This window comes from Entelurus aequoreus, linkage group LG02 (assembly GCF_033978785.1).
Source record: "Entelurus aequoreus isolate RoL-2023_Sb linkage group LG02, RoL_Eaeq_v1.1, whole genome shotgun sequence".
In the NCBI taxonomy this organism is placed as follows: Eukaryota; Metazoa; Chordata; class Actinopteri; order Syngnathiformes; family Syngnathidae; genus Entelurus; species Entelurus aequoreus.
The window spans coordinates 88,402,983-88,425,475 of NC_084732.1; the positions used below are offsets into that span (position 1 = coordinate 88,402,983).

At 43.2% G+C, this 22,493-nt stretch overlaps 3 protein-coding genes across 3 annotated transcripts in view; 1 reads left to right on the forward strand and 2 right to left on the reverse strand.

The window, feature by feature from the left end:
• Positions 1-1,783: 1,783 nt before the first annotated feature.
• The window catches only part of LOC133640382 (anoctamin-1-like), a 195,273-nt gene continuing 174,563 nt past the window's right edge, over positions 1,784-22,493 (forward strand). Inside the window, exons 1-3 of the mRNA XM_062033774.1 lie at positions 1,784-1,828; positions 1,973-2,040; positions 9,987-10,117. Coding sequence (XP_061889758.1) covers positions 1,788-1,828; positions 1,973-2,040; positions 9,987-10,117 — 240 coding nt within the window. The 5' untranslated portion in view covers positions 1,784-1,787. The remainder of the gene's footprint in view (positions 1,829-1,972; positions 2,041-9,986; positions 10,118-22,493) is intronic.
• On the reverse strand, positions 17,163-18,010 carry LOC133665273 (uncharacterized membrane protein YrrS-like). The gene is made up of 5 exons (XM_062070528.1): positions 17,999-18,010; positions 17,811-17,918; positions 17,633-17,704; positions 17,472-17,543; positions 17,163-17,382 (listed from the first exon to the last, which is right to left on the reverse strand). The coding sequence occupies exons 1-5, from the start codon at positions 18,008-18,010 to the stop codon at positions 17,221-17,223; spliced, it is 426 nt and encodes a 141-aa protein (XP_061926512.1). The 3' UTR covers positions 17,163-17,220.
• LOC133664798 (uncharacterized) lies at positions 17,781-19,705 on the reverse strand. Its single transcript, XM_062069718.1, has 8 exons — positions 19,594-19,705; positions 19,363-19,500; positions 19,037-19,276; positions 18,666-18,868; positions 18,410-18,567; positions 18,179-18,284; positions 17,999-18,086; positions 17,781-17,909 (listed from the first exon to the last, which is right to left on the reverse strand). The coding sequence occupies exons 2-5, from the start codon at positions 19,457-19,459 to the stop codon at positions 18,439-18,441; spliced, it is 669 nt and encodes a 222-aa protein (XP_061925702.1). The 5' UTR covers positions 19,460-19,500; positions 19,594-19,705; the 3' UTR covers positions 17,781-17,909; positions 17,999-18,086; positions 18,179-18,284; positions 18,410-18,438.

A 22,493-nucleotide genomic window follows, 5' to 3' on the forward strand; every position in this document is an offset into this window, starting at 1 on the left:
AATTACAGCCAAATATGGCAAAATTTATCAACACAAAAGTTCTTACCTTTACAAAGGATAGTAAAAAAATATTTTCATCCAAAAAACATTTTTTTGTACAAGTTCACTCTATTTTTGCTGAATTTGGTATAATATCCATTTATTTTCTATAGTGCGTGTCTCCATTATGGTTGCAGGTAAGCTAGAGCTTATCCCAGCTGACTTTGAGTGAGAGGCAAGGTACACCCTGGATTGGTCACACACACAAGAACATGCAAACACGACACAAAGATGTTCCAACAAAGATTTGAACCATTGATCTCCTGACAGACCAATCTGAGTCATTGTATAATCAAATTAAGTAATCGGAATATTCTATTGACATTGTAAGTTTGTGTAAAATAATTTTATTTATTAAGTTGGCCGACACATTATCTTAAACTGAAAAAACACAAACATTATAATATGCAACAGGAAAATGCGGCAAATGCCAAAAACACTCGCAAATCCTAGAACAATAAACTGAACTGAACTGAAACACACATGCATGACAAAAAAAAATGCTACATCTCGGTACATAATGGAAGTTAGAAAATCAAGTTGGAAGTTAGCCTGGCAAGCAGGATATCTCTCAGGTCTGATGCCTGGCCAACTTCTATTTCTATACTAAACTTGCAGCATTTGCATCATGCATGTGTTTTGGGGTTTTAGGTGTGTTTTGTGGCTTTTGTAAAGTATGTAGCCTTTTCGTGTTGGTTTTGGATTATTTCTGTTTCGAAGCTTTAAACTTTGCTTAGCATTTTCACCAGCCAATTACCGTAATAAAAATACAGTATATTTTAAGATAATGTAACAATGTAACAACATAATAAACATACTTATTTTGTATTACATAAAATGGACACAGGGGTTAGCATGTTATCCTCACAGTCAGGACACTGATGTTTGGATCTTGCATGTTTCCGTGCATGCGACCATATATGAACACAATCTCAACATGTACTACTTTTCCAGTGTTCAAGGTAAAGGTAGTTTGAATTAATATTTTAAATTGTATTTGTTAAATATGCAATCAGATCAATGTGCAGTACACTCCTAGTATAGCATACACAGTATTTTACAATTAATTTTATACGACACTTGACATTCTATTTCCAGGGGACGCAAATGGCAGCAATTAGGTGGCATGACCCTCATAAACAATATACAAATATAACAATACTCAAAATCTGACGGTGTGCAAATATAACAATATATAATAAATTATATAAATGATGTAACAATAGAGAAAAAACACTTACAGATATCTATGAAAATAAACTGAGAAAACAAACAACCAAAAAAGACATTGACCAGACCACATGAGGCGAGTATAATTATTGATTCATGATTGATTTAGAATTGGCATCGATGAAATTGATCTTTTGAGTTGCCCTTACGGTTTGCTTCCTCGTGCACATGGGCGGCAAAGAACACGGTCTGCGTGTCCGCGCAGATAATAATAGCATTATATTTATAGTGTACATATAACTCATATTTTCGTTGACAACATTGGGAGACTGTTGGCAGCTTTTGCTCGCTATATTTGAGTGAGTCGTTTAAAAATTATGTCAAAATACCGCCACAGGCGGGTCTGTTATTTCAAAGCAAACACATTGAAAAACACATATTCACTCCGCCTGATGATGGAAGGATGATTTGACAACTTTCATTCGTACTATGTTGTTTAATTATGTGAGTTTATTGATGCAGAATATTCATTAAGATGCTCGCCATTGCTCCTCACTAGTCGGTCATTTTAACACGGAATGTGTTGTATATTCGGAGATTTAAAAAAAAACTCTTTAAGGTATGTTTTCTGAACTTTAGATTGAAATGTTGTCTTTAGCCTTGCAAAGGAATTCATGAAAAAAATAATCAGCATGTATTCGTGCGTATCCACGCAACAGCGCCGCAGAAAAATAAATGTGTTTTTTTGCACGGAGATGTTTAGTTTGGCGATGCAGTGTCAAGATGAAGCCGCGGACACATACAAACACCGGAACACAATCGATGACTCTGGTAAGAAGGCTTTTCTGTTGCATTTTATTCACTGTATGTTAGCAGATATGTTCGCGAATTGTGACTGTGAATGTGCATGTTTACACTTGGCTTCAGTAATGTGCGAATGACTCGCCCGAATATATATATATATAAATATATATACATAACCCCCAGCTCCAAATGACCGCGGTCGACCGGAGCAAACATGCAGCAATTCTTAACGTCCAAACGCCTTGAACACATAATTGTGACCAAAACCAAATGCAAACCAACACTATAAAATACACGCAACTGGAATATTATGTCATCCTATAAACGCTGCAGGATCAAAAACAAATGCAAAGGGAAACTGCTGCAATGCCAAAAACACATATGCAAGAAATTCTGCAAGTTCACTGAACACAATGTAAAGTTGGTAGAATGTAATAAATTCTGTTAATTCATGATTTTGGTCATGGCAGCACGGTGAAAACGGGGTTAGTGCGAGTGCCACACAATAAGAAGGTCCTGGATTCGATCACTGAGCCTGGGGTCTTTCTGTGTGGAATTTGACTGTGTGGGTACCCTCCAGGTTCTCCGGCTTCCTCCCACCTCCAAAGAGGTGATTGGCAACACTAAATTGGCCCTAGTGTGTGAATGAGAGTGTGAATGTTGTCTATCTGTGGCGACTCTTCCAGTGTGTACCTACCGCCGGAATGCAGCTGCACCCCCCGCTAGGGTTGGGTATCGTATGAATTCGAACGATTCCGATTCCGATTCTTTGTTTCGATTCCGATTCCTGATTATTCTCGATTCCGATTCTTTTAAGAGGCAGGGTCAAAAAAAAGTTTAGGATATTTTAAATGAGCTAGCTAACCTACAGTCTTTCTGAATTAAATAGTCTGACATTCTCCATCAATTTTAATTCTATTAACTTTTTATGAACTTTACTATAAATTCCTCACAGGGCTGTTTTCAACTAGAATATAAATATCAAATCTATGAACTTGAATATAAATATTATAAATTATGAATACATTTTCCCAGGGGTACACTTTCCTCAAGAGAGCTTTATTTTTGAAAACCTCATGAAAACACATTTACACACAAGTGTATGATGCTGCAGGAAACCTCATGAAAACACATTTACACACACAAGTGTATGATGCTGCAGGTACTTAAAAATGTTACCGTGCTCCCACTGATGGGCTAACCTGGTGCAATAAGAAACAACTTGCAAAACCCAGTCCAGATTAGCAGCAGGTACAGTATAAAATCAGAGACAGTTCTTGTTTAGGAAAATGACCATATCCGCCTTCTCAGGCAGGATGCGTGAGCGTTCTGGACAGATAGTGTCTCTTGCTGTGGAAAATACACGTTCGCTGGGTGTGGAAGAAGCTTGAACGCATAAATAGGAGAAAGCGAGATATGACAGCAAAGGATAAGTCTTTTGTTGGTTCCACCGGACCACCACCATGCAGCAGGGTCGTCAGACATAAGTATCGGTGGAACGTCCTGGTACATCTGCAGCTCTCTCTCCACTCGTTTCTTGAAGGACATGGAGCTCTGTTATTTCGCGGTTATTTCATTTTTTTTTGTAAAGTAAAGCCACACTTTCGACCGCCGACGCCCGCTATCCATGCTTGAGCTTGACTGACTCGCTCGGCTATGCTAACACTTCCGGCGGTGGGCGCTTCTTCGTTGGTGTTCAGCGGCTTCTTCGGCTGACATATTTTTTCCGGTCGGCGGACTGGTATCGAAAATAGGAATCGAAATTTAAACTTTTGAACGATTCCGGGAGAATCGGAAAGTTAGTCCCGGTTCCAATCGATACTCGATACTCGATACCCAACCCTACCCCCCGCCACTCCAAAAGGGAGAAGCGGTAGAAAATGGATTGATGGATGGATTTTGGTCGTGAAAATTGATTGCTTTATGATACTGTAACTTACTTTGTTTTAAGGCTTTAAACTTTTAAGCTTTTTACTTTACAATCCCCCAGTTCTGGTGTCCCTGCTAACCTGGGTGAACTTGCAAAATGTGTCTCATGCATGTGTTTTGAGGGGTTTCTGTTTTTTTTTTTTGCCATAATTTTTCTTTTTGGGTTTGCTTTTGTTTTTTATCCTGCATAGGGGGTGGGGTATACAGACCTGACTGGCTACTATTGGTGCAACTTTGTTATTTGAATGACGTTTTTTATTTTTACTTTGAAGGGCTGACTTCACAGATGACAAGATGTGTTACTAAGGATGTGAATCTTACAATGACTCACGATTCAATTCCATTTTGATTGTTGTGGTGACGATTTAATTCAGAATTGATTCTCGATCCAACACAATACTCAATTCAAACCGATTCTTGCAATATTTTGTTTGGTATGCAAGTTATAATAAAACATTTTCAAAACAGGTTACACGAGCAGATATCAACCTTACACTGATGTTTTTTTCAAGAGCTGCTGAGCAGATGGGAAGCTGTGCTGACATGCAAGTTAAACACAGTATATATTCATTCAAATAAGTATAACACAAATTAGTAAAACAACTGCATAACACTCATATAAGCAGAAGTGTGTGTACCGGGAAAAAAGTGTTAACAGTGTGGACGTTGCTGAGTGTTTGTACTTGTGGACTATCATACCATATTTGTTGGCCCTTAGACAATTTTCTATTCATAAAATAAATGCAATACAATATGATGCATGATTAAAGGCCTTCTGAAACCCACTACTACCGACCACGCAGTCTGATAGTTTATATATCAATGATAAAATCTTAACTGCAACACATGCCAATACGGCCGGGTTAACTTATAAAGTGCAATTTTAAATTTCCCGCTAAACTTCCGGTTGAAAACATCTATGTATGATGATGTATGCACGTGACGTCAATCGTTGAAACAGAAGTATTCGGACTCCATTGAATCCAATACAAAAAGCTCTGTTCTCATCTCAAAATTCCACAGTTTTCTGGACATCTGTGTTGGTGAATCTTTTGCAATTTGTTTAATGAACAATGGAGACGGCATAGAAGAAAGTTGTAGGTGGGATCGGTGTATTAGCGGCTGGCTCCAGCAACACAACCAGGAGGACTTTGACTTGGATAGCAGACGCGCTATCCGGCGCTATCCGACGCTAGCCGCCGACCGCACGGATGATCGGGTGAAGTCCTTCGTCGCACCGTCGATCGCTGGAACGCAGGTTGAGCAGATGAGGGCTGGCTGGCGTAGGTGGATAGCTAATGTTTTTAGCATAGCTCTGTGAGGTCCCGTTGCTAAGTTAGCTTCAATGGCTTCGTTAGCAACAGCCTTGTTAAGCTTCGCCAGGCTGGAAAGCATTAACCGTGAATACACGGTATAGTATTGTTGATTTTCTGTCTATCCTTCCAGTCAGGGGCTTATTTCTTTTGTTTCTATATGCAGTTAAGCCCTATGCTATCACGTTAGCTCCGTAGCTAAAGTGTTTCGCTGATGTATTGTCGTGGAGATAAAAGTCACTGTGAATGTCCATTTCGCGTTCTCGACTCTCATTTTCAAGAGGATATAGTATCCGAGGTGGTTTAAAATACAAATCCGTGATCCACAAGAAAAAGGAGAGAGAGTGGAAACCAATGAGCCAGCTTGTACCTAAGTTACGGTCAGAGCGAAAAAAGATGCGTCCTGCACTGCACTCTAATCCTTCACTCTCAAGTTCCTCATCCACGAATCTTTCATCCTGGCTCAAATTAATGGGGTAATCGTCGCTTTCTCGGTCCGAATCGCTCTCGCTGCTGGTGTAAACAATGGGGAAATGTGAGGAGCCTTTCAACCTGTGACGTCGGTACAGGCAAGGCTTTTTTTATCAGCGACCAAAAGTTGCGAACTTTATCGTCGATGTTCTCTACTAAATCCTTTCAGCAAAAATATGGCAATATCGCGAAATGATCAAGTATGACACATAGAATGGATCTGCTATCCCCGTTTAAATAAAACAAATTCATTTCAGTAGGCCCTTAAGGATACAATAAAAAGAGAAGACATCATAATATTGGAACAAGGTATCACACTAACAATGATAATTATTGAAATATATAATATTATTATTATAAAAACATGACACTGGCTTAACAAAATCTATTTTCTATGTTTTTAAGTATTGACAATACATCTACTAAAATGATGCTCAATTGGGAATGGGATTCCCATTCCCTTCCAATTCCATAATTAGCTTTTTTATTATAATTTGAATATTTATTGTTGAATGTTTATATTTATGATGACTTTATCCACATTATTGGAGTTTATTTATGAAAGATTGAATATTTTTTATATTTCATATTGTAGCAAGTTTGAATACCAACACAGTATTAACTTGCACTCTTAAATACTTTCATAACTGGCAATCTCAGATCAGCAATACCAAATACTACAATTTAAAGAAGCAGTGTGTGATGAGCAGTGTTTGGAAAAAATTTTTTTTTTTTAAATGTGATTATAGTTTTACAGTTACTCGTTACTTTGCAAAGCAATAATTGGATTACTAACATAATTATTCTTTAATATGTGTAATTTAATTACTAAGTAGGTAATAATTGAGTTAATAAAAAAAAAAAGAATACATGGGATATGAGGACAGCATGGTGGACGGGGGTTAGTGCATGTGCCTCACAATGCGAAGGTCCTGGGTTCGATCCCCGGGCTCCGGGTCTTTCTGTGTGGAGGTTGCATGTTCTCCCCGTGACTACGTGGGTTCCCTCCGGGTACTCCGGCTTCCTCCCACCTCCAAAAACATGCACCTGGGGATAGGTTGATTGGCTTCTTATTCTAACATGCCAGAGGCTGTTCACCTTGGAGACCTGCTGCGGATATGGGTACGGCCTGGCGCGAGATTTACACCTTCTCCCCTAGTGGCCCTAGTGTGTGAATATGAGTGTGAATGTTGTCTGTCTATCTGTGTTGGCCCTGCAATGAGGTGGCGACTTGTCCAGGGTGTACCCGCCTACCGCCCGAATGCAGCTGAGATCAGCACCCCCCGCAACCCCAAAAGGGACAAGCGGTAGAAAATGGATGGATGAACATGGCATATGCAGTTTAAAGATGTTTCATGAAAGCAGAGTGGTGCCTGTTGCCAAGTGACATGTGACGTTAGCAAGGGAGCCAGACAGAGCAGCGTTAGCTAGTTATGTTTGTTAGCTTTTGCGGGTTAGGGTTGTGCCATGGGATCACCTGTATCCCCAATAGTAGCAAACCTTTACATGGAGACATGGAAAAGAGAGCTCTGAGCTCTTTTAAGGGAACAGGACCAAGTCATTGAAACAAATATGTGGATGACGCATGGGTGAAAATCAGAAACCAAAAAGTGTAAGCCTTCACCGAGCACATTAACTCAGTGGACTAAACATCAAGTTCACACGTGAGGATGTCAGACACAACAAGTTGTCTTTTTGGACTATGATGTCCACGTTAGAGAAAACAGGGGCTTCTATGTCGGGGTTTATCGAAAACCCACACATACAAATCAACCAATACCTACTTATTTACTTATTGACTCACACCACCCACTGGAACACAAACTGGGCATTATCAGAACCTTACAACACAGATCTGATAATGTTCCTACCAGCCCACAGGCCAAAGAGAAAGAGTGTAAGCATTTGAGGGAAGCCCTCAAAACCTGTGGTTACCCCAGCTGGGCGTTTGTGAAAAGTGCATCCAGTACCAGAAATAACAAAAACAGAGTGGATGAGGAGGAAAAAGGTGACAGATGCAAAAATATTGTCATTCCATATGTATCAGGTCTATCTGAGAAGCTTGGAATAATTTTTAACCAACGCAAAATCCCAGTACACTTCAAACCAGGCAACACTTTGAGACAGAGACTAGTGTATCCTAACGACCGGATACACCACACCCACATTAACAATCTGCTGTATGCTATCCAGTGTAATTATGAATACACTGATTCATATATTGGGGAAATAAAACAACAACTAAGCCGACGCATGGCACAACATAGACGGGCAAACTCTTCAGGCCAAGACTGAGCTGTCTACCTGCACCTCAGGGAGAAACAGCATTCCTCTGAGAATAAAAAATGACAGATTCTGGACAGGGAGGACAGATGGTACGAAAGAGGAGTGAGGGAAGCCTTTGACACCACCTGTCTCCTACACTGTCCTTTCAACCATTCCTAAAAGACTCAGCAATTTAAATGACAGAATGTTTCTAACATCAGTTAAAAACATTCTGGTTACAGAATGTGACCAGAATGTTTCTTGTGCCATTTGTTTACAACTGAAGGGAATGCTAACGTGGGTGATTCAGACTATTTTGGACTGGAAGTAGTTGATCCACAGCCATTGTTCTGCCACACAATACCGCAATGCTAACAAGGGGAAATTACACTTCAACGTGGCGTTGGCTTTGACAGTTAGGATTGCTTGTTTGCATCAAAACAGTTGTTTTTCTCACTATGATAGGGCAAAGCCATTCTTGCACAGGCACACCCTCCTGGTTTTGGAGTATAAATATTTGGGGTTTCGGCACCAGCCGCTAGACTAGATTTTACCAATCTAAGTCTAAGACTAGATCTGACCAATCTAAGTCTATGATCATGAACTGATGAAGTCTACTCAGATGAGAGGCGAAACGTCTTCTAAGACAAACCATATAGTTCAGTTGCGATCGATTGAATGCCCTGAGAAGTAAAGACAGTGAATTGATGAATGAATATGTCGTGTACCTATGTATGGGGTTCTTACTGTCATTCTCAAACAAGTTTTGTAGTCTGTTGGCATAAATACTTTCTTACCGTATTTTCCGCACCATAAGCCGCCCCGTGTTGTAAGCCGCACCTTCAATGAATGGCATATTTCAAAACTTTGTTTACCTATTAGCCGCCCCGTGTTATTAGCCGCACCTACGCTACGCTAAAGGGAATGTCAAAAAAACAGTCAGATAGGTCAGTCAAACTTTAATAATATATTACAAACCAGCGTTCTAACAACTCTGTTCACTCCCAAAATGTAATGTGCAAATGTGCAATCACAAAAATAGTAACACTCAAAATAGTGCAGAGCAATAGCAACATCAATAACTCAATGTTGCTCGAACGTTAATGTCACACAACACACAAAATAAACATTTAAAGCTTACTTTCTGAAGTTATTACTCATCCACAAATCACTCGAATTCTTCTTCTTCGGTGTGCTTCACTTGTTTTTTGACACCATCGATGATGTGGACGCGCATGCAGTCATAGATCAACAGGGACAGAGCTGCGTGAAAAAAGTCACCTGGTCTCTTCGCTCATCTTTTCTTCATCCATCCATCCCTTCGAGTTAGCTTTCATGATGACGCCGGCTGGAAAGTTCTTTTTTGGCAAGGTCTTCCTTTTGAATATTACCGTGGGTGGAAGTTTCTGGCCGTTAGCATGGCAAGCTAGAACCACAGTAGGACGACTTCTCATTCCCTGTGGTGCGAATATTCACCGTACGTGCTCCCGTTGTATCCACAGTGCGGTTCACATGAATATCAAAAGTCAGTGGAACCTTGTATGCGTGTCTCTTAGTAGGAGACATTTTGTGGTCTTTACAGAAACACACATATGAAATGAAACGTAATATCCGTGCGCTTCTTCTTCTACGGGGGCGGGTGCTCACCTTGGTGGTTGCTTACAGTAGAAGAAGAAGCGCTTCTTCTTCTATGGGAGCGGTTGCTTACCATAGAAGAAGAAGCGCTTCCTCTTTTATGGGGAAAAAAGATGGCGGCTGTTTACCGTAGTTGCGAGACCTAAAATTTATGAAAATAAATATTAATATTAATCCATATATAAGGCGCACCGGGTTATTAGCCGCACTGTCTGCTTTTGAGAAAAATTGTGGTTTTTAGGTGCGGCTTATGGTGCGGAAAATACGGTACTTGTATTTTAAGACACTTTAGTTGGTGACTTGTCTGAACAAATTCTGTGATTATTTTCCTCTAAATTCATCTCACTGTTCTATTCTCAGACGCTCCCACACTTAACGTCAAGCTGGATGAACTCAACATCATGAGGAGGAGCGACAACTATTGGCCAGTTCCTGGCGAGGAGAAGACCCCGGATTCAAATAACCCCAAGACCCTGAATGACAGTTCAATAGTAAGACATTTCTTTCTTGACTAGGTAGTGTTTGTCTAATGACTTGGGGCCCTCTTCTTCCATGCGTGTAAGAGGGAAGAGGTGCACAGTTGCGTAGATTCTGTCCATGCGGGATTCTTCCCGTCGACGTATTGTAAGTCTGTCACTACGTGCTTTTAGGGTGGATCAATCCTAAAATGTCGGTGTTCCTGTCAAATCTGGCTCTGCTGGTATTCTCCCATTGACTTAAGCACTTTTTCTCATTATGCGCTTATGAGCCTGCAATAAGTACAGTGCCCCGGGAATGTGAAACATTAGTTGAGATGCTGTGTTCACTACACGTAGTAACATAGAAACTTTCGGAAAGCTATCAAATCTATCCTGATCACTTCAATCAGAGACACCTGGAAACATCCATTAAGATTAGTATAAATGGATCCTAATGTTACTTTGAAATAAAAATTCTAAACCAAAATTCCATTGTTTACCTGGCTGTGGCTGTGTTTGTGTGGGAGAGGAGTATTTTGGGACAACAGCGTAACGTAAGGCGACTGTGCATATCGGCCGCATTCGAACTTTCGAGGGCTTACCAACGTGCCAACATAGCACGATTTTGCCTGGACTGTGAAGCCAACCAAATAAAAAGTTGTTGTCGGCCAGAATCACGCCACATTGATCATCAAGATTGCAGGAAACAGAATTAGAGAAAAATATAACCCATTAAACACTGTCACTCTCATCCTTGTATACCCATGCAAAAACATGCACACACACACACATACATACACACACACACACACAAGTAAGAGAATGAGAAACGTCCTCACAGCGTAGAAAAACAATTAAGTGGTCTTTTAGGACAGAGAGGTCCAGATAAAGCCGTGATGATCCGTAAAGTTGAAAAACATAACATCTAATACTTAAAGGCGAACTGCATTTGTTTTGGAATTTTGCCTACCGTTCACAAGCATTATGAAAGACATGACGACGGATGTATTTTTAATACATTGTAAATATTAAATAAATGTGATCAAAAGTCCACTTACAATGGAGCCTATGGGAGCACCTCTATTCTGCCCAGGTAACAAGTGAACGTTATGAGAACGTAGTGGCATTGTTCTGGGAACGTTAGTTTGTAACGTTCAAAGAACGTGAGGTTGTGGAGTTCTTGCTTGGTTAGCAGAACGTTAGCCAAGAACGTTTGGCTAGAACGTTTAGGGAACTGTTTAGGAACATGCTATTTACTTCTGTTTTTGTGCTATATTGTCAGGAATAACACTCAAACAGAAATTTCAACTCTAATTCTTTATTAGTGATAATTATAATACAATAGAAATGGAATGCAGTGGTCTTGGTCGTGCGCGTCAGTGTACTCCTGCCCCTTCTTGTTGGTTCTCTTCCTGGAAGTAAATAATTATAGATATTCACAAATACAACAAAGACAGCACTGGAATGTAGATTAATTGAATTCAATTAAAACATGGCATAATTTACTCCTCGTTTACCTGCTCAATGCTCACTGGTCTCACTAGTCCGTTTGCTTGGTTCTTTTCCCTTTCCCTGTTTTCTTCTTCGCGCTTCCTGCAAGTAGTTATAATCGCAAATTCAACAAAGAACTGGGATCTTAATGAATTAAAATGAAGAATTGGCATAATTACTTCTCATTTACCTGGTCACTCATCTCACTGTCACTCTCACTGTCCGTTTTCTTGGCTGTATCCTTGTTCTTCGCCGTCGCTTCTTGCAAGTATTTATAATTGCAAATTCAACACAGAACTGGGATCTTCATGAATTGAATTCAATCAATGTCAATGTTTATTTATATAGCCCTAAATCACAAGTGTCTCAAAGGGCTGTTAAAAAATTGGCATAATTACTGTGGTGGTACCGGGTAGAAGGAGACGGCACTGAGGCTGGGAGAGCGTTTAGCCTGGGGCGTATTTATTCAAAAGGGAAATTCTATATTTCTATATAAATATATATATATTATTATATATATATAATTTACATAATATATTATATTGTATAATATATTATATTGTATAATATATTATGATATTATATTACATATTATATATTATATATATCAATATATGTATATATCAGATGTGTATGTAACCAAACAGGAAATGGGTGTCAGACTATGTGTAGAATTTAACTGGAGGGTTTTACCGTAAGTGTTGGAGGTGCGTGTTGAGAGGAGCGGTGCTGTCAGACAAGGGCAAGGCAGGCAGGGTTTATCCAGGGGCGGAAGCGTGGTCGGGAGGCAGGAGAGAGTCGTCGTAGTCCGGGGGCAAGCGAGGAGTCGAGAACCAGGAAGCACGAGGAAGACAGGGAAGATCCAGGAGCGCACAACACACAGCGTGAGTCGGGGACGCACACAGGGAGCTGCGGGGTGAGGGAGGACACGACAATTAGCGCAGCAAAAAAAACACAGAGATCAGGATCAAAAAGGCAACTAGGAAGCTGGAGACGAGCTTACGGTATGATGTACAGATTGCTACGTTCTGGCAAAGGATCTCTGGTGGCGGTTGTTTAAGTAGTCGTCCCTCTCATCAGTGTGTTGATTGAAGATGGAACGCAGCTGCCTGCAGCAGCTTGAGTGACGCGCGAGCCAGCGCGCTTGGAGGCGCGCTCAGCGCGGCTCCCAGATGATTGCGCACTAGTGTGCGCCTGGGCCGTGACAGTACCCCCCACCTTATGAGGGACTCCAGACGAGCTACGGGGTGCATCCGGATTGGCATGGTAAAAATCTTCTAGAAGAGAGGGGTCCGCGAGGTAGGAGGCCGGCACCCAGGATCGGTCCTCCGGTCCATAGCCTTCCCAGTCGACCAGGTAGACCAACCCTCTACCCTGCCGACGAACCCTGAGGATCTCCTTAACTGTCCAAACCCGATCACCGCTATTGAGGACCCTGGGAGGAGGGGGGGAAGGGGTGGGGGGTGAGAGAGGGCTGATAGACACAGGCTTAAATGGGACACATGAAAACTTGGGTGGATCTTCATGGAAGATGGGAGAGAGAGATGAACAACAGCAGGGTTGACAATGGCGTTGATGGGGAAAGGTCCCACGTAGCGGGGTGCCAATTTAGAGGACTGTACCTCGAGGTGGAGGTCCTTGGCCCGTAACATCACCTGCTGCCCGGGCTGATAGGAGGGTGCCAGGATGCGGTGCCGGTCGGCATTGCGGCGCATCCTGTCCGATGTCTTCACTAAGGCAGCCCGAGCAGTCCTCCAAATGGTCTGGCAGCGTTTAAGGTGGGCCCGGGTGGAAGGTACCGCTGCCTCGACCTCTTGCTGTAAAAACATGGGTGGTTGGTAGCCTAGAGAGCACTCGAAAGGAGACATACCTGTGGCGGAACTGGTCATGGAGTTAAAGGCATACTCCACCCAGGGTATGTATTTGCTCCAGTGAGAGGGTTGGCGGGCGGCGACGCAGTGGAGCATTGTCTCTAACCCCTGGTTGGCTCTCTTTGCTTGTCCGTTACTCTGTGGGTGATATCCAGAGGTGAGGCTGACCGTTGCCCCAATTCCCTTGCAGAATGACTGCCACACACGGGAGGTGAACTGGGGGCCACGGTCAGAAAGGATGTCCTGGGGAATGCCGTGGAGTCTGACCACATGTCGGATGAGTAAATCGGCAGTCTCAGCTGCAGAGGGAAGCTTGGGGAGGGGGACAAAATGTGCAGCCTTGGAGAATCTATCAATTATGGTTAGGATAGTGGTATTACCTTGGGAGGTGGGGAATCCGGTCACAAAATCCAGAGCAATGTGAGACCAGGGTCGACCAGGAATAGGTAGGGGGTGTAAGAGTCCCGCCGGAGGGCTGTGGGAAGCCTTGTTGCGGGCACACGTGGAACAAGCGGCGATGAACCCTCTGGTGTTGGTCTCCATAGATGGCCACCAGAATGAGCGCCGGATAAATGATAGCGAGCGGTGGACCCCCGGGTGGCAAGCGAAGATACTGGAGTGACCCCAGTCCAGTACCTTGGATCGAAGGTCAGGTGGAACAAACAGTCTGTTGGGGGGTCCACCACCCGGTCCCGGGTTCACGAGGAGTGCCGCTTTTACCCGTGCCTCGATCTCCCAGGTGACCATCCCCACCACCCGGGCAGGGGGAAGAATGGGTTCCGCTGAGTGTGTGCTGATGGTCTCCACCGAGAACTGTCTGGAGAGGGCATCAGCCTTTGTATTGCGGGAGCCTGGTCTGAATGAGAGCGTGTAGTCAAATCTACTAAAAAATTGTGTCCATCGTGCCTGACGGTCATTAAGTCTCTTGGCAGAGCGAATATGGATGAGGTTGCGATGATCGGTGAGTACCAGGAACGGATGTTTTGCCCCCTCCAGCCAGTGTCTCCACTCAGTTAGGGCGTCGTGTACTGCCAGCAGTTCCCGATTTCCTGTGTCGTAGTTGCACTCCGATGGTGTGAGTCTTCTGGAAAAAAATGCACATGGATGCAAGACATTATTCTCTCGGGCACGCTGGGAGAGTACTGCCCCGATACCCGAATCTGATGCGTCCACCTCGACGATAAATGGACAATCAGGATTGGGGTGGACGAGCACAGGTGCGGAGGTGAAGCTCCTCTTCAGCCCCTGGAAGGAGACACTAGCTTCCTTGGTCCATTGAAATAGGATGAGGGTGGAAGTGAGGTTATGGAGAGGAGCGGCCACCTTACTGTAGTCCTTTATGAAGCGGCGGTAGAATCCTGCGAAGCCCAGAAAGCGTCTCAACTCAGTCCGTGTGGAGGGCTGTGGCCACTCCATTATTACCTCGACCTTCTTGGGGTCTGCCTTCATGTGTCCCTTTTGTATAATGTGACCAAGAAACTTAACTGAAGAATTGTGGAACTCACATTTCTCGGCCTTGACGAACAGGCGGTTCTCCAGTAGACGCTGCAGGACCAGTCGGACATGCTGTTGGTGTTCCTGTAGGGTTTTAGAAAATATAAGAATGTCATCAAGGTACACCACCACAAACTGGTCCAACATGTCCCGCAGTACGTTGTTGACCAGGGCCTGGAAAACCGCCGGGGCGTTTGTCAGGCCGAAGGGCATTACCCTGTACTCGAAGTGGCCCAGGTGCGTATTGAAGGCTGTCTTCCATTCGTCCCCCTTCCTGATGCGTACCAGGTGGTACGCGTTGCGGAGATCCAATTTACTGAAAACTGTGGCGGGTGCGAGTGGCTCGAAGGAAGAACTCAGGAGGGGGAGGGGGTATCTGTTCTTGATCGTGATGTTATTTAGTTGGCGGTAGTCAATACAGGGGCGTAGAGATCCGTCCTTCTTGCCCACAAAGAAGAATCCTGCTGCCACCGGGGACTTAGAGGGAGTAATGATGCCGGAGGCGAGAGAGTCCGAAATGTAGTCCTGCATGGCCGTATCGGGCAGTTCCTAATCACATGACCTGCCACCCCGCAGTAGAGACAGAGGTGTTGCCGGAAGCGCCTCTCCCGTTCTTCGGCTGCCAGGCGGGATCTGCCTAGCTGCATGGGATCATCCGTGCCGGTGGCCCCATTGGCCGATAGTGGTGGCCACATGACAGCGGGCGTTCTGGTGCGAGCACTTGGGCTTGACCTGCTGTGCGCTCGCTCTGCAGCTCGCTCGATTAGTCTTTGGAGAGCGAGGTCAATTAAGGCCCGGTAGGACGTTGGTCGGTCCCGAAGAAGTCCGTCCTTCACTGAGTCACTGAGCCCGCGTCGGTACGCGCTCTGGAGTGCCTTGTCCCCCCACCCGCTATCAGCTGCGAGGGTGCGAAACTCCAGGGTGTATTCAGCAACGGAGCGGGATCCCTGCTGAATGGAGTGGAGGTGGGAGGCGGCACACCCCCCCCCCCCCCCCCCCCCCCGTCCACTGGGTGGTCAAAAACAGCCCGGAACTCGGCACGGAACTCGGCACGGAAGGCTGAGTAGTCAGTAGTCAGTCCGTTGCTCTGGTTGATTGCCGCTGTGGCCCATCGCAGCGCTCTGCCTGACAGGAGGGAAAACAGGAAGGCAATCTTGGCCCCATCAGACGAGTAGCAAGAGGGCTGGTGCTGAAATATGAGCTCGCACTGGACCAAAAATCCCCGGCAGAGTTCAAAATCTCCCTCAAATGTCTTGGGTGTGGCAATCTTGGGTTCCCTGGGGAGGGAGGTGTTCCATGTTGTGGCCGCCGCTGAGGCAGCCGCGGAGGCACCCGTATCCAGCGCAGGTGTAGGGGGGGTTCTTGGCTCAATGGTGTCCAGCCTTGACAGCAGGTTGGTAAAGGCAGCATTAAGCTGGGTCTCCAAGTGATCGAAGCGAGACTGTTGCTGCCGGACAATAGTGTACACGGTGGGAAGATCAGGGTTCGTGGGGGGTCGGGGAGAGGAAGTGGAGCGAGCTCTTCCTGTGCCGTCTGGTTCCGACATGGCCAGAACGTACTGTGATGGTACCGGGTAGAAGGAGACGGCACTGAGGCTGGGAGAGCGTTTAGCCTGGGGCGTATTTATTCAAAAGGGAAATTCTATATTTCTATATAAATATATATATATATATTATTATATATATATAATTTACATAATATATTATATTGTATAATATATTATGATATTATATTACATATTATATATTATATTATATATATCAATATATGTATATATCAGATGTGTATGTAACCAAACAGGAAATGGGTGTCAGACTATGTGTAGAATTTAACTGGAGGGTTTTACCGCAAGTGTTGGAGGTGCGTGTTGAGAGGAGCGGTGCTGTCAGACAAGGGCAAGGCAGGCAGGGTTTGTCCAGGGGCGGAAGCGTGGTCGGGAGGCAGGAGAGAGTCGTCATAGTCCGGGGGCAAGCGAGGAGTCGAGAACCAGGAAGCACGAGGAAGACAGGGAAGATCCAGGAGCGCACAACACACAGCGTGACTCGGGGACGCACACAGGGAGCTGCGGGGTGAGGGAGGACACGACAATTAGCGCAGGAAAAAAAACACAGAGATCAGGATCAAAAAGGCAACTAGGAAGCTGGAGACGATCTTACGGTACGATGTACAGATTGCTACGTTCTGGCAAAGGATCTCTGGTGGCGGTTGTTCAAGTAGTCGTCCCTCTCATTGATTGAAGATGGAACGCAGCTGCCTGCAGCAGCTTGAGTGACGCGCGCGTCACTCAAGCTTGGAGGTGCGCTCAGCGCGGCTCCCAGATGATTGCGCACTAGTGTGCGCCTGGGCCGTGACAATTACTTTATCATATACCTGGGCATTCATCTCACTGTCACTCTCACTGTCCGTTTTCTTGGCTTTATCCTTGTTCTTAGCCGTCGCTTCCTGCAAGTATTTATAATTGCAAATTCAACACAGAACTGGGATCTTCATGAATTGAATTAAAAAATTGGCATAATTACTTCATCATTTACCTGGTCACTCATCTCACTGTCACTCTCACTGTCCGTTTTCTTGGCTTTATCCTTGTTCTTCGCTGTCGCTTCCTGCAAGTATTTATAATTGCAAATTCAAAACAGAACTGGGATCTTCATGAATTGAATTAAAAAATTGGCACAATTACTTTATCATTTACCTTGTCACTCATCTCACTGTCACTCTCACTGTCCGTTTTCTTGGCTTTATCCCTGGTCTTCGCCGTCGCTTCCTGCAAGTATTTATAATTGCAAATTCAACACAGAACTGGGATCTTCATGAATTGAATTAAAAAATTGGCATAATTACTTTATCATTTACCTGGTCACTCATCTCACTGTCACTCGAGTGATAGTGAGATGAGTGACCAGGTAAACGGACAGTGAGATGTCACTGTCCGTTTTCTTGGCTTTATCCTTGTTCTTCGCCGTCGCTTCCTGCAAGTACTTATAATTGCAAATTCAACACAGAACTGGGATCTTCATGAATTGAATTAAAAAATTGGCATAATTACTTTATCATTTACCTGGTCACTCATCTCACTGTCACTATCTCTGTTCTTTTGCTTGTTTCTTTTTCCTTTTTTGCCCTCCCTCTTAATTCCTCCTCTTCTCCTGCAAGTAGTTATAATTGCAAATTCAAAAGACATGCAGTGGAACTTCAATAAAATGGAATTAAAAATTGGGATATCTTATCTTCTCCGTACCTCAAATTTTGAACCTCCCTTTCGAAAAGTGGCCAGTTCAGGACCTCTCCAAGCTCACAATCCACTTCAGCTGTGGTCGTCTGCTTGTAAACACCCCTGCATGCCTCTGGAATCACCAGCACAATTTAGAATTCCCTTTAGAATAAATACTGTAATAATAACAGCTAGATCGACCTTGTGAGCATACATGCAACATATGTTCAAAGATGCAAACCTATTATTAACACTTACTATTTATTATTCTGTAAAGGGGCAAGTCCTCAAACGCCACTTTTCCTGTCTTTCCACGGAGGCCAAGCTGCTCCAGGACTTTGTTTGTGGCAATTTTCCTCAGCATTGTCCTCACCGTGTCTGCCAAATTCTGCCCACCAAGAGCAGTAAGCTTTCACCTATACAAATAAATAAACAACAATATTATACTTTATTAGAACATGTTTTTTGATAACTGAGCAAGATAATTTTGCAGTGGGGAATTAAAACTATTTACCAGCTGCTTTCTGAGCAGAAGATCAGTGTCGAGCCGTTCACAGAAGGCCTTCAGCTGCTCAAGAGTCTCGAAAGGCTTCTCAATGAGATCTTGAACATCCACAGCCTCTGGCCCCACAGACTGTGCTGCCAGCCTTCTCAGCATGCGCATAATTTCTCCCTGGTTCTCAAGTATATTTTGAACTTTCATGTTCAACTGGAAAACTGCAAAGACAACAAAAGTCAAAGAGGTAATTCGTATTACTGCCCGTTGTAACAGCCTGTTTAACACCACCTATCAACAGTTAAATAGCCAACTAAAGTTCACTGTCAAGGGCATTCCTGCTGCTTCTTGGAGCGGTCTGGTACTGGCTGGAGTGGTCTGGTACTGGCTTGAGCTGGATGCATTATTCCTGTCTGGACTGAGCCTGGAAGTGCTGCTTCTCGCTGGGCTGTGAGGTCGGCCTGGATGCCTTGGAGTGGTCTGGTATTGGCTGGTACTGGCTGAAGTAGTCTGGTACTCGCTGGAGATTGGAAAGTTAAATGGTGGGAGCTCTGGCAGTGGGGGTGCCTGGACGAGGATCTGTGGTTTCTCTTTTCTGCACTTCTTTTTTGGCCGAATTTCCTCTTCGTCTAAACCAACGAAGACAATACAATTTATGCACCACTAAGTAGTGTTTGAGTATTGTAAGTAAACAGTCTTTGAAAAGTGACTATACCGCCAGCATCAAACACATCTTCCTCATCGTTTCTATAACGTTCAGGGGTGATGTAGCTCCGTTTGGTTGACACTTCTTCTTCTGGGCTCGAAAACATTTCAGCTTGTTTTTCGTATTGAAGGGCCTTGTCAAAGTCTTCTGCAAAATTTCAAAGTATGCTGATGACTCAAGATTAATCTAACTTATGTTGTTTAAAATATACATGATATGACTTTGACAATATTCCCTTACCAGTCAATGTTTTCCTGAAAACCCGAATTGGCAGCCTATCCCAGACTTCTTTGTCAGGAATCTCAGCCTTCCGGATTCTGGAGTGGGTAGGATTTGGCCTTGGCCAATAGCAGAAGCTATTCTGAAGATAAAATAATCCAGTCATGATGAATGACATAATAATGAATAATAAGCTACAATATTATGCTTATGCACAGTACTTTTCAGAAAAAGTAATAACCTTTCCATCATCTTCTGTCCATATGGTTGGGACAACAACGACTGAACGTTCACCAAGGAACTCAACGACCACAAAAGGAGCCATCTGGAAAACTTTCTTGAGTAGCTTCAAAAGGCTGTCCAATGCATTATGTTTGACATGATATTCGGTTGCCCACAAACTCAAATGATCTTCAAAGCAGTCACTATCACTCTCATTTTCTGAATCAGATGACAGGGTGACATGATGGTGGATTAGTCTCCAATCAGCATCATTTTCATCATTCTCATCACTATCAGGGCCACTGTAGGTGGCATTGTCAGCACCCGCGGCAGTTCAGGAAGTAGTCTCCGCAGCATCCATGTACTGAAGTGTTGTCACTGTTTCTGGAGTTGATAAGATTGTCGTGTCATTCTCTTGCTCGCTATCATCACTCTCTAATTCTAAAGTTGACTGTCGGCATTGTTTCTTCAAATGCCTAGTTGTGGCAGCCCATCTACGCTTATAAGCCCTCTGTTGAAACTTCTTCATTGTGTTTATTCTATAAAAAACCCCAAGGAAAATGGGTTGCCCTATTATCGCCCACACGGAACTATAACGTTCACGGAACGTTCAGGCAGCATTCGTGCCATATGGACCTCAAACCATGACACTGACGGGGCAAATGATTGTTTAACTAGGCTACAGATAGATCCACTCTTCTTCAGAAGTCATTCGATGGTCTTTGGTCAGTTTGGAAACTTTATAACAGCCAACCTGCACGAGAAATGTATGCTAGTTAGCGCCGGCCGTTGAGCATGGCGCGCATTTGACACAACGCTAAAACCGTAAAATGGTCTGAAATTAATCATGTAGGTTGGAAATTGTTATACAAAAACATGCTTCGTATTTCACTCTTTCTATCTACTTACATGTGATAAATGGATGGCGCACCCAATTGCCTGAATATCGGGATCCTGGAATTTGCTGCTTAGCCTTCGTCCTTCTTTGTCTCACGGAACAGCTTCAACGCGCATGCGTGCAGCCTTCTTCTTCTTCTTCTTTTGATTTTTTATGGCGGTTGGCAAGCAACCTTGTGGTGTGCATTACTGCCACCTACTGTGCGTGCAGCCTTGACTCAGCCGACGTCAGATTGTTCACAAAACACAACACGTTCGCAGAACGTTAGGGAAACGTTACAACATACTGTATAAAAAGTAAATTTGCGAAAAAAACACTTCTAAAAGCCTAACAGTCGCTGTTTCCATTGCAGGCAAATTATATTTGGTAGTGTGTGTCAGATAGTTTTTGATATGTTCTAAGAATGTTCTTAGAACGTTCTCATCTTGCATAACCAAAAGAGAACCATACAGTAACGTTACGTTAACGTTAGGTGTTACCTGGGTGCTCATAAAGCCCTTAAAAAACATCCAAACACCCCCATTAGGGTTTTTTATACACTATGTAAGTATATATGTAATGTAGTAACGGGCACATTTATAATAACATTTAATATTTACGTATTTTGTTCATTTTAAGCATACGCAGCGCATTAATTTCAAAAATGCATCACAGCGTTCGCTTTTTTTTTTCAACTGCATCACTGATTACTACTCACTGCAGACTTCATGAGAGACCACATACATACAACATCACTTACTGTGCAATGTCTGCTGTCATTATGATGCCGACTGCTAGGATGTTCATATATTCCCATTTAGATGAAAAATGACTCACAATCCTTGCAAAAAAAGGGGAGTGAAACCAAGTGTATTTTCGTGTCGTTTTCGCCAATTCCGGGACTAAATTGGCTATCAAAGTGTACCAACTTCTCGGAATACCTTCTCATTCTTCTACTATCCAGGTGATAGGCATGATTTATGATCTCCACAAAAATTTGCCGAGCAAGGACGCGTGGAAGCAGCTTATCAGTCAAACATGTCAAGCTCGTGATCACGGCACCGTTATAGTTTGTGTCCGCTAGCGCTTATAATAACAACATCACTAATACTTGGTCAATATTCAAGTCACAAAATTTAAATGGAGTATTGTTGGCACTTTTTGGATGGTTCTTTATTGGGTTTTATGGGCGGAATAGACATCCTCCCATTGCTTCTGCTGTAAGTTGTCCGTTGTCATGTCTTTCATAATGATTGTGAACGAAAGGCAAAATTCCAAAAAAAGCGCAGTTCCCTTTTAACATGTGTAAATAGAAAGCAGAGTGTTATTATTAAGTGTGAGGATTTCAGAGAGTTTTTATCATATGTAAAGCAGAAACAATGGTTAACTTATTAAAATGCTGGACCTGAGAGGATAGAAAAACATATACAGTTGTCGTTTGTCAATTCCTAAAGGTCAGATGACGACTGAATACATTTTCCCATAATAAATAATATCATTTGAATTAATCTGTTCTAGACATCCAAAATATGAACAAAAAACACATTTTACAGAGAATAATTATAGTTTTACATTTACAAGACAAAGTGAAATACATTTGAATGATAAATGAAATATACATTAATATTTTTGATTTAACAACACTTTACCTTATTTTAGACTCATTTCGGCGAATATGGCGAAATGCAGAGAGGGGCGAGCAGGGTGGAAAGTTACTTTCGTATTTTGCTATGAGTTATATCTTGAATTCAATAGTGTATCTCACCTTCTTTATCAAAGTGCTGTTACCACAACTGTATTTTATCCCATGGTGGATCATGGT